Source organism: Ceratotherium simum, chromosome 31 (genome assembly GCF_057802395.1).
Source record: "Ceratotherium simum simum isolate JZ-2026a chromosome 31, ASM5780239v1, whole genome shotgun sequence".
Lineage (NCBI taxonomy): Eukaryota > Metazoa > Chordata > Mammalia > Perissodactyla > Rhinocerotidae > Ceratotherium > Ceratotherium simum.
The window spans coordinates 19,706,475-19,718,985 of NC_141930.1; the positions used below are offsets into that span (position 1 = coordinate 19,706,475).

The following is a 12,511-nucleotide window of genomic DNA, read 5'->3' on the forward strand; positions in this document are numbered from 1 at the left end:
ACTGAACACTGTTCTAAGAGCTGGGGAGGCAGTGATGAACAAAAGAAAAATTCCTGCCCTCCTGGAGCATAATTTTCATGGAGTGGAATGTAAATGTACTATTATTGATAATCCTTTCCTAAGAGGAATGGGGAAATAATTTGAAAATCTTATCAGTTAATATTTGTGTAGGAATTTTGACATTCTAGAAATTGTCTTTAAACTCTTTCCTTTTTTTAGTTTTTCAACACGTGCCCTGGAAATGAACAAATTAATATAGAAAATCCTTCATTTACATCAACCCCTATTTGTGGGCAGAAAGTTCTCATTACAACTCCTCTTCATAAAGAAACAACCCCTAAAGATCAAAAGGAAAATGTAGGGTAAGTAGGTATTAAATAATTGCGTTAGAGAAAATTGGGAAGCACAATTTCAAGAGTAGATTAGCTTTTTGTCCATTTATACATATATCATACTCTCTATTCATATGGGACTTAGAATTTAAAAAAAATCATAACTTGATCCCTAGGAGACTGAAAACCAGCTTACTGTAGTGTAACACTTTGATCTCAAGCAAAACATCATTTTTAGTACTTTCTTCTACATTAGTCCTTTTTTCTATTTTAAGATCATTGATTGGAATAAGAATTAGTTTAGGCAGGCATACTTTAAAATAGTCCTGGAATCTTTAAATAAAGCATGTGTATATGCAAGAAAAATTTAGTATGTGCTTTTGTCATGGCTTTGCTTTCCTTAACTCATATGAAATCAAATTTTGATTATAATGCAAATACCTAAATGATTGCATAGGTTTAGAACACCTACTATTAGAAGATCTATATTGGGTACCACACCAAGAACTCCTACTCCTTTTAAGAATGCGCTTGCTGCTCAGGAGAAAAAGTATGGACCTCTTAAAATTGTGGTATGTATACTCTTTTATTCTTAAGAATTTTCCTAATTTTAATAAAACACAAATTTTGATTTTTTTCCTTGATTTTTAACATTTTAAAAAAGATTCACTGAAATTGATAAAAAATTTTATACTTTGATTTATGAGTTTGAATTTGTGTTAGTCTTTTTCCTTGACGTGTGTAAATAAACCTTTACTTGGCTTGTTTTGAATTCTTACTTTCTTTATATTATATCATCTAGAGAAAGCAAATCAAGTGTCAGTAGAACCCTTAATACTAAAATCCACCTTTTAGTAGTTTCAGTAGTGATTACCTGCAGTAGAATAAAATTATTTTAATATTTTGGTATACATAAGCACTTTCCTTATAATATTGATAAAACTGATTGATCAATATAGCTCTTTAAGGCTCAGTTTCCTCTTTTATCCAATGGAGATCATGAAATACACCCCAGAGGGTTATTTGTGAAGATAAAAGAGATAACAGAAATAAAAGGGCTGGTGCTAAGTTTCAAGTAGTACTGTATGTGCTCAGTTGCTACTATTATTATTTTAATAATAGTGGTAGCAAGAGTGGTTCATGAATGGAGATGGGTATGGGTAGTGTTATCTGTGCTTTCATATATATATATACATTGTCAACCTTGAAGTACCTTAAATGAACCATGGGCATTCTCATTCTAGGAAGATACAGATTTATGACAAATTAGGTTCATTACAAATAAAATTTGTTTTAAAATATTGATCACTTCTAGTATTGGTCACTTTAGTTATGTTCTTCTATTTTTAGTCACATTTTGGGTAGATTCATCAATAAATTCTAGTTTACTTGATTTAATCAATTTTTTACCAAAAGGCGTGTCACACTCTAAACTCTTCTAGTCGTTACTTTTTTTGAAATACTATTTTAGAGGGTACGTAGTAGGATTGATCAAGTCTTTTTGTCACTTAGCTCTATATACTGCTATGAACAATTATATTCTCTTTAGAGCTCTCTAGAATTTTTATATATGCATATACACATAAGAAAAGTGAGATCACACTTTATGTACTATTTTCTAATCTTTTTTTATTTAACTAAGTTAATAAATATATATATTTATCCCATAATTTTTAATGTTTGTGTAATATTCCATTGTATGAAATTACCTAATTGATTTAACTAATCTGTTTCATAATTTTGCTCTTCATTTTTAAAACTTATCATTAATTCAACAAGTATTGAGTGCCTGCTAGGTGCCAGGCAGTGTGCTAGGCTTTGGGGATGTAATTGAACACGTCAGGTATGGTTCCTGCTTTCACAAGAGTATGTAGCCTAATTGAGAGTTAGACAAATAAACAATGATTCGAAGGCATTTAAAAATTCTCTAGTGCCTCAGGGTCACTTGGTCAACATAAAAGTTGAATAAAAATTATCATTTTAATAATAGTGCATGAGAAATTAGGTTTCAAGTGACCTAGAATTCCTGTCAGTTTGTTCACGTTTGGGAAGAATTTATCCATTGCCAAAACAGATCATTTTCATCAACAATTTAAGATAAAAGGAAGATAATGATTTAGTAAGTAAAATTTCTAAAATATCTGTAGGCTCCTACATGTCTTTGCAGCACGCTGAGTTTTCATTCCTCCTGCTCCTCCTCTTCCAGTTGTTTACTGAGTCCTTGCTCTGTGCCACCCACTTAGCTGTCTAGTATATCTTACTGTGAGTCACATGCACTCTTTAGAGATTGGCTTAAATGTCTGTGGCCTTCTTAATAAACATTGAGTCCTCTAATATTTATTGAAAATTACTCAAAAGACTGAAAACTTTGGAAGTCCTTTAAATATAAATCCATTACTTTTGGTAGTATCAATCCTGAGAAGTATTAAATGCAGCAGTTCTTTGTTACATTAGGACAATTAAGAGAGTAATTCTTGGTAGTGAATGAATTCATCTGTGTCTTAGCCACTTCTGTAGGACATTTGTATTCTCATGGGGGAAAAAAACAGATTCTAGGTTTCTTTTTAAGAATACCTAATCTATGTTCTTTGTGAAATGTAATCCTTAAAACAAAAGCTCTTGGAGCAACACACAGAAATACTGACATATTTCCTGCATGTCTCAGGCTGTAGAGGAGAGCACTTTTAAAATTCTGTTTCCATTTTTGAAGTTTGTGAGAGCTGTGAAATCTCATTTATATATGAGATTTCTCCCTGACTTCGCTGACTGGGAACATAAGCTGCTGGCCATTATGTGCTGCCAGTTCTTTTATTTAGTGGAACTTTGATTCCCTTTTTTTTTTTAAAAGCAGATCTTGATTTTGGTAGGTGTTAAGCTTGATAGAATTTAAATTTTTTTTCTGAGGTCTACAGTGTGCTTAGCTATTTGATAGAAAGCTAGGTGAATAATATTTTGAGACTATTTTATTATTCAGTCCACACGCAAGTATCCTGCTGTATCCTGCCCTCCCACACTCCAGTGCTCACATAGACACACACCCTCCTGTACTCCAGCCAACACTCACACACGCACTTCTTGAACACCGTTCTCAGCTCTAAGCTTAAGGCTAGGTTAACAAAAACGTATACAAATATGAAAAAGATGTGCTCGCTGCTCTTAAGTAGCTCACACATACAGTGGTAAGAGAAACATGTTAACTGGTAATTACACACTATATAAGAAGTACAGTAAAAGTAGAAGGAGAGCTAGTTCTACAGTTCCTATTTTTCCTATTTTTATATAAAAATACTTGGAAACTAATTTCTTTCTTTTCTGTTTAATTCTGAGGATCCTAATTGAAGCAGGAGCTACAATAGGTTCCCCAAAAGGACGATTTTTGTTTAGTAGCCTAGAATGAAGAAAATGCCACACTTCATTCAGTGCTTGCCGTGTGCAATATCATTTTTGCCATAAATCTGATTAATTAATTTATTCAACTTCTGTATCCATAGGGACTGGGAGAAAATTATGCCAATAATGAAAAAGTATAAAAGATGGGTTTCTATATATGGGGAGAAAAAGGAATTGCTATAAAAGACTTTTTAAAAACCCTTTTAAAAACAATTTAGTCACAGCCACTTGCCTTCTTGGAAGAAGATATTCGGGAAGTTTTAAAAGAAGAAACTGGAACAGATATATTCCTCAAAGAGGAAGATGAACCTGCTTACAAAAGCTGCAAACAAGAGGTAATCTTTTAGTATTATTGTTAATAAAAGTCTTATTGTGTCCAAGTGACTTTGCCATAAGGTTTCTATTGTAAATTATTCATTCTAGCATACTGCTTCTGTGAAGAAAGTCAGAAAATCACTGGTTTTAGATAACTGGGAAAAAGAAGAACCAGGTACTCAACTGTTGACTGAAGACATTTCAGACATGCAGGTGTGTAAGGAATTTTTTTTTTTTATTAAAATGGTTGCTTTAAGTCCTCGTGGTTCTTGTTTCATTGTGTGGACAGTTCATTAGAAATTCATAGAGAGTTTCCTTTAGTATTATTCTGCCTAGTTCAGAGAGAAACTATTAACTGTAGAGAATATTTTATTTACTTCCTTGCTTTTTATATTTGTTTTGTTTTGAGAGGCTCTCTTATGTATGATGTCAAAAAATGGTAGTTCTCAAAATTTTTAATTTCAATATTTATCTTTAGTTCATTTCTGAAATATTTAATTTTACTACATTACTAGAAATTTCATCAGAGCCAAAAGCTTTCTTGGAGGGAAATGAACAGGGCTTCCACTACCACTTACTCAGTAGTCCCTCTATTTGTCTCCATTTTTGAATTAGTTATTTTTTTTCCCTCTTTCTTTTTTCTCTCTTAGTCAGAAAATATATTTACAACATCTTTATTAATGATACCATTATTGGAAATACATGACAATAGGTGCAACTTGACTCCTGAAAAACAAGATATAAATTCAACCAACAAAACATATACACTTAATAAAAAGAAACCAAACCCTAACACTTCCAAAGTTGTCACATTGGAAAAGAATCTTCAGGTATGAATTTATAAATTTCTTTTAGTGATTTTTGTTGTTGTTTATTCAATTATCACTTTGGAATTACTGATCACAAATTATACTTTTTCTTTTTAAATTTGAAATTGACTATACCAGTAATTAAAAATTCACCATTATTTTGTCACTCAAACTAGATTTGGGTTTTTGAGAGACTCATTCATCAGGGCACATATAAACTAAACAATTGGAGTTGTAGCCAAAGACTTTTCTGGTGATTTCTTAAGCACTATTTCATTTTTAAACTAAAGATATCTAAATCCACTTCTGGCACCTCTTCTCCCATGACAAATATGTATAGCCCTAATTGCTATCTTGAAAGGGTAAGTGGTTGGAAGCAGTTTCAGCTTGATTTTGTTGGTATAATGGTTTCCAGTGAACTTTTTGGCTCAGAAGTTGTAAAACAAAATTATTTTTTCTGTTGCTATGCAGCCATTAATGTAGCTGCAAATGAAGGGTGGAAAAATTTGTACTACGTTGTCTTAAGAATTCAATGCAGAGAATTTGAAAGTTCATTGTGGAGGCAGTTTTCTTCTCTACACTATGATGACTGCAGCACTAGCATTCAGTCAAATATGACCATTAAATATGGCCACCTCATCTCTGTCTTGAGCTGCTGCTCTTCAAAGAGCCATGGAGCACATTCTCTTCATGCATTTTAAATGATTTGATTTCCCAGTGTTTAACACAGAACTTTTCAGGAAAATTTATCACAAAGCATGTCGTCCCTGTAATGTAGTAAGTAACCTTTACTCCATTATAAGGGAAGAAAAATGAAACAAATGTAAACTTGACTTGTGTTATGAATATATTTCCTAGTTTTCATGACATAAAGCATTCTTGGCTCATTTTTTGACATTGCATCCTCTCTAAATCTTTTGCAAAATTTTGAAGCAGTAGAGACTGACATTTTTTTCCATGGTAAGACTGATTTGATTTGGGGGGGGAGTGGTGGGAACAAAACTTTGAAACGGCCTCCACAGGCCTGTAAACAATATAAAGACAGCTGAAAAATTGACTTTTAAAAAAGTTGATCATAAATATTTCAGTAGGTGTTTTTAAAACATAACATCATTGTTTAAGAAGAATCACAATGCCATTATCAAAACAATTTTATAATAATTACTTATCATCAAATATCCAGTCAGTTAAAATAATGGACTTTTAAAAGTCTAATTGTGAAGTAGTATGGATAGTTATTTTAGTAATTTTCACATCCCTATTATTATTTTCTTCCTAGTCAAATTGTGAATGGGAAACAGTGGTTTATGGGAAGACAGAAGACCAGCTCATCATGACTGAACAAGCAAGAAGATATTTGAGTACTTACACAGCTACCAGCAGCACATCGAGAGCTCTCATACTGTAATTGTTACTGCAACTGATGAAATGCTCCCCTCCCTCACTGTATTCTGTACTAAATTAGGTTGCAATGAAATTTTTGTCAATTAATTGTTTTTAAAGTTTTTATACAGTCCTAAAACGGTTTGCATCTTTATTCATGTCGGGCAGGCAGAAAGCTAAGCCGCTTAGGTAAGGGGTAGGCAATTCCATAGTTTATTTTTTAAGAGCTGAGATTTTTAAAAATTGTTTTTAAAGAACAAGATGGGAAAATCATATCAGAATGTTCATGGATATTCTAAAAGTGAATTCTCACATATTTTCTTCAGAAGATATATGTTGCTACTCTCTTCATGCTGCAGTTTTGTTTTAGATAGGTGTATGAGTATATATGATTTCTGAAATTAGTCTATGTATGGGAAGCACACATGGTTTTATGAAGTACTTTTTGCCTTTGTGCTGATTTTGTTAGGCTCCCATTTACAAAGAAACACAGTGGAAAGGAATTTAAAGGAAGGATAGAAAGTTGCACTACTAATTTTTGGTATTTTTCAAAAACAGTAAAATTAACTACAGTGTTAAATGTATTTATTTGAGCATAGTACTAAAAACAAAGAACATTGAAAAAGAGTTTTTTCCTTATTAGTGAAGAGTCAGTATTTTCATAAATCTCAGAAGAGCTGAGAGTTTTGTTGAATGTATTGTACAGTATATAGGAGCAGGAAAACTTTGTAAATTGGAAAGAAGTCTGTTTTTATAATTTATTTTCATTTTTAAAGCTTAAATGTAGATATTTATACCTATACAGGGTGTCTAGAAGCCAATGTTGTTTCCTGTTATTACAGCTAACACAGTAAAGAACAATTTCGACTTTTAAGTATGAAACAGTAGTAAGCTATAGCTGCAAAGAATACAATATCTATACTGTATGTCATATCTACCTAAATATTGCACTATGCCCTTTAAATCATGTTGGTTATAAAATAGTTCTAAAACTGTGCTAAATAATAATTTAATATTTTCTTTTTAAATTATATGGGGGGTCGTATAAATTAATCTGGTGATTTGTATATGTGTTTGAAATTTTTGCATTTTGTTTAAAAAATAATATGGTACTTTGGTCCCTAAAAACAGTCTGCACTTAGAAGTTTATTATATTTACTTCATGTTTCAGAAGTAGAGAATATTATCTTTTATTTATAAAAATATTTTGTCCTTTTATGAATGTTTTGTATTTCTCTACAGGTTACAACAGTTGCTTCAGTTGCCTGTTTTAGGTGTTTGCACTTATTTTATTTCTTACTGAAAGAATGTCTTTATTTGCTTTTGTGTAGATTTTATGTAATTTTTTGAGACATATAATGGCATGCTGTCAACTTAAACACTGACAGGTAAATAGAATTGTACACTGTAGTTTTAATTATTTATAATTGACACACTCTCTCCCTCTCCACTCCTGAAGTATGCTGCTATAGAAAGTAGCAGAATCGGCTTGCTGCTATGAGAGAAGGAAAGAGCGACCACCACTTGCACTGTGTGAAAAGATAAAAAGCAAATGATGGCAAGTTCTCAAGTTAACTTACTGGAATCAACCATTACCAGGCAAATTCTTGCAAATACCAAAATACTATGTCTTAAAAGAAAACAGCTTAAGATTTTTTGGTGTTTTTATGTTAATAGAAATGGAAATGGAAAAAAGTATTTTAATGCCTAGCTCTTGAACAGTAGACCTAACAGGGTTTTAAGCTATTTAAATCTACTTGCTTGTTTTTGCGTATTATATAGAGTGAGAAGTGAAGAAAATGTATGGTACTAAGATTATGACTTGTTGATAACAAATAGATGAACCAATTTGAATCTTCTTAGCATGTTTGTTAAGTATGTTGATTGCTTCCTAATTAATGAACTTCTCACAGAAATTTCACTTTGTGAAACCAATGATTGTAGCAAAATCATACTGGATCATTTTAATTTCAGTTACCTTAAACTAATAGCACATAATGGTTCTTTTGTTTTTTTTTTAATGTAGCCTTTAGCTGGTTTGGATGTACATAGTCTCCAATCACCAAAGTATAATATCTTGGAAGAGTTATATTTTTTTAAAGCATAGTTTTTCTTGAGCATTAAATTATCCCAAATACTGCAGATAAGCCCAGGCTTATTTGACATAGTACATATTTGGGTTGGTATTGGTTGAATCCTCCAGTTAACAGCTTTGTTGCTTTTTGCAAGAAGATTTTTAATCTTAAACATGTCAGGCATCTTAAGTCACCTTTATACTGCTACGTTCATTTGAATTTCTTTCAGTATTTTATAGAAATGCCAGGCATACATGTAGCAGCCATACTTGCATGGAAACTGACTACACATATATAGTACTGCATTTTGTTATAAGGTTTTCACATTAATACAGCAATTACCCTGACTAAATTGAGTTTTTTGATGTATGAGAAAACTTTCCATTGTAAGAGAATCTTGCATACAATGTTGACTATTAACATCCAAAATAAAGTGTCTGTGTACAAGCTGACTCGGCGTTGCTCATTTCACTTTGGTTTTGTTTTATGGTATTGATTAAACTCTTGAGGACTTAACATTCTGTTCTTAGACCTTTTTTCTCCTTTAGAAATCCCTTTACAGGTGATTTTATCTGTTAACGCAATTTTTTTTTTTTTTAAAAGATTTTATTTATTCATTTTTTTCCCCCCAAAGCCCCAGTAGATAGTTGTATGTCATAGGTTCACATCCTTCTAGTTGCTGTACGTGGGACTCGGCCTCGGGTTGGACGGAGAAGTGGTGCCTTGGGGTGTGCCCGGGATCCGAACCCGGGCCGCCAGCATCAGAGCGCGCGCACTTAACCGCCAAGCCACGGAGCCGGCCCTGTTAACGCAATTTGACCTCTTTACTCAACTTTACCTCTTGACCTACTTTACCTTGTATTTCAAGTATTTCCATTTCTTGAACCTCGTTCAGAGCCATATTTTCAACTGCCTTTGGATATTTTCATATGACTCTTCTGTTAACACCTTAAATGCATCATATCCTCTTTTTCCCAACTTGGACCTGCCCTTCCTTTGTTCTAGCTCTCAGTGGTTTTGCCTTCCCTTCTATCATCCACTGAGAAATTGCTTGCCCACCCCCTCCCTCCACTCCCCATGTTGAAATCTGTTGTAAATTCTTAGTCTGCATAAGGCCGCTGCTCTAATTCCATTCCTTCATTTCTTACTTGGATTATTGCACTAATCACTCTGATCTCCATTCTACAGAAATATCAAGAAACTGTGCAGTGACATCAGGGTGTCACCCGGGCAAGGGGACCTGTCACCCCCTCAGGTCTGTGCAGCCCTACGTTGTCTTGGTGAATTCCTCAGCATCCAGATTTCACCTTTAGCCCTCCAGACTCGGAAATCTGATGGATTAACCCACCAAAAATGGGTTTACCTCTCAGTAGAATGCTTGTATCAAGTGTGTGAGACTGACACACAAAACCAGAATGCCAATCTGTTAATTTACAGTGTGAACTATAACTGCTGAGAGGACAGCAGGGCACATTCTCTCCACATGTTTTAGCCTAAAGAGACAAATATAAAAAACACACAGATCTGATTACATCTCTCCTATTCAGAGATCTTCCGTAGTTGTCTGTTGCCTAAATAATAATAATTGTCCTTCCTCTTCTCTTCCTAATCTGGACCTGGTGACTTGGATCTTCCAAGAACATACATGTGCATGCTCCAATCTCTTGTATTTGCGATGTTCTTGCTGCATGACTGCTTTTCTTTGTCTCCTCACTGGTTAAAATCTTACTCAGCCTTCAAGGCACAGGTCTGTGTGAATCATTTCCTGATTATCCTAGTGCTTCCATAAAACTTTCCCACTAGACTTGATGTCTTGAAAAGCAGGGATTGCTATTTATAGCTCCTGTGTCTAGCATGGTGCTTAGAAAATCTCAGTAAGTGTTAAACTGACAGAATTTTAAAAAATTAGTCATGACTCTATCAGGAAATATTAACTATACTTATTTTATGCAACAGATTATAAATAGCTTTGGTTTCTTAGTTATCTGCGTGGAACCAGTTAGCTAATGAACTATTATTTTGGTAAAATCTTTTAGCTCATTTTATAACCATGTAATTTCTTGCTTGATTTATCCAGTTATAGAGAGACAGTCTTGCCAGCCAATCAGATCTTTAATTGTAATGTAAATCAGATGGTAGTTTTTCAAGAGATACTTCTCACTCTGTGAGAAGTGAAAATTTACTTTTAATTAAATAGTGGAGGATAAAATGAACCAAGTGAAGTTCCGTTGGAACATTACACTTTCTCCTTCCGTGCTTTTTTTTTTTTTTTATGAATGGATATGGTCAAGAATATGTGAAACATATCAGTAGAAAAGCAAGATAAAGTGCACCAGGAAAAAAATTATTCATGGCTGACAAGTGTTGGGAAGAGATTATTTTTTAAAACTTTTTAGTATCTTGGCATTAGGACATTAAAAGCTGTTGAATTTGAGCAAACTCAGTATTAAGAACAGTGTAGTATAATGCCCTTATTTCTGAAGGTCTCAGACCTGGTGTGCTTATTCAAGTTCCAAGTACAGAATGTGCTAGGTTTGAGTGGATTTTCCTGGCCAGCCCAGGGAAAGAGGGAGGGAGATTGACTTTACTCTGATTTTACCACAGTAATTTTGCCAACCATAGCTCAAAAGATTGGGTCAGATTCTGGCATAATTTCCTAAGCCCCAATACAGTTAGGGTTTATTTATTCGTTCAACTAGCAACCGATACTTAACTGAGTGCTTACAGTACCTGGTGCTAGGTACTGGGGATACTATGGTAAACAGGACGTGACCTTTCCCTTAAGGAAGCTGATACTCTAGAAAGGGACATAAGTATGTAACAGAAATGGCATCTCTTCTCCTTTGGCCACAAGTGAGATGGATCAAGAAGCCAGTTTCCTATTTTATTTGTAGATGCTCATTTGAGAATAGGGAATGGTTGATCACTGCCTAGATAGTGTGGATTTCAGAGAATTGGTTGGGCTAGCACCACCCAGGGATCTTGTGCTACCCAGGAAGTTCACAGACTAAAAGTTTGAGTACAATGTAGCAGCTGCAGACATGTGCCAGTCATACATTATCTCATTTAATCCTCCCAACAACTCCATTAGGTAAACATTGTTATAATCCACTTTTATGGATATGGAAACAGGCTTAGGTTTAAAGGCTTGTCCAAACTCAGTACAATGCTCAGCTGGGATTCATTCAATCATCTGAGATTTGGGTTGATTGTTTAAGCATAGGGCATAGAAGAGGACATACTATATGATTCCATTTCTACAAAAGTACAAAAACAGGCAAAACTAATGTATGCTAAGAGAAGCCAGGATAATAGTTACCCTAGGTGGAAGGGTTGTTGAAAGAGCCTTGAGGGGGCTTCTGGAGTGATGCAATGCTCCATTTCCTGCTCAGGGTGCTGATTGTAGGGATGTGTTTAAGTTTGTACAAATTCAAGCTCTACTATTATGATATATGCACTTTTCAGTATGTATGTACATTATGCTTCAGTTACAAGTTTTAAAAAATTAAGCCTAGGTTGCATCGTAGAGGCAAATAAAAATGCTCTGCCAGAGCAAAGTGTAATGAGTTATTATCTTTGCACTGTTCCATTCAGACACTTGTAAGAGTCTACAAAGCTAGCACTCAGTGAGGAACTTCTCACCCTTATTCTCTTGCATATGTTGTGCCCATTTCTTCTGGTAAAGTAAATTTATGCTAAATTCCTAGGTGAAATAAGTGAATATTTCCTTGGGCTGTATATACCAAATTTTTATGTGTAAGAGCTTACTCTACTCCATCACATGAACCCTTTACTCAAGCCAAACTAAATAGTCACAGTTCCCCAGCAACACTCCACAGTTATATCTCCAAACCTTTGCTCAGCCTCTCGCCTCCACCTCAAAGTTCATGTTCACTCCCATCCCACTGAAATATCCATATTCACCAAATTACCTGTTACTAAACATTCATCTGTGTAATGCAGTCCACTAGTTCCTTTGTACCTTTATAGCACAATGTGTTATTATTTTGTTTATTTAGTGTTGGCGTTCTCTTAACCAACAGTCACTTAATTCCCTCATCTGATTGATTCTTCATTCCCAAGGGAGTTCCCTGTTCACCCAGGGCTAGTAGGCGATATGGCTTCTCCAGTTTATTGAACATTTTTGCTCGATTAACAATAAGTGCAAATAATGTCAGATAAGAGGACTTCTACTTTTTTAAAGTTT

The 12,511-nt window shown here is 34.1% G+C and overlaps 1 protein-coding gene across 6 annotated transcripts in view; it reads left to right on the forward strand.

Moving 5' to 3' along the window:
* Positions 1-8,756, forward strand: part of MYBL1 (MYB proto-oncogene like 1) — a 34,673-nt gene extending 25,917 nt beyond the window's left edge. For 3 of the 6 annotated variants that reach the window (XM_004435750.3, XM_087420494.1, XM_014791567.2), the window contains 6 exons: positions 220-362; positions 790-904; positions 3,941-4,057; positions 4,146-4,250; positions 4,688-4,867; positions 6,126-8,756. In XM_004435750.3, the coding sequence (XP_004435807.1) occupies positions 220-362; positions 790-904; positions 3,941-4,057; positions 4,146-4,250; positions 4,688-4,867; positions 6,126-6,254 (789 nt within the window). In that variant the 3' untranslated portion in view covers positions 6,255-8,756. Of the gene's footprint in view, positions 1-219; positions 363-789; positions 905-3,940; positions 4,058-4,145; positions 4,251-4,687; positions 4,868-6,125 lie in introns of those variants that run through there. The other 3 variants (XM_004435751.3, XM_087420495.1, XM_087420496.1) reach the window with 2 other exon arrangements.
* The last annotated feature ends 3,755 nt before the right edge of the window (positions 8,757-12,511 follow it).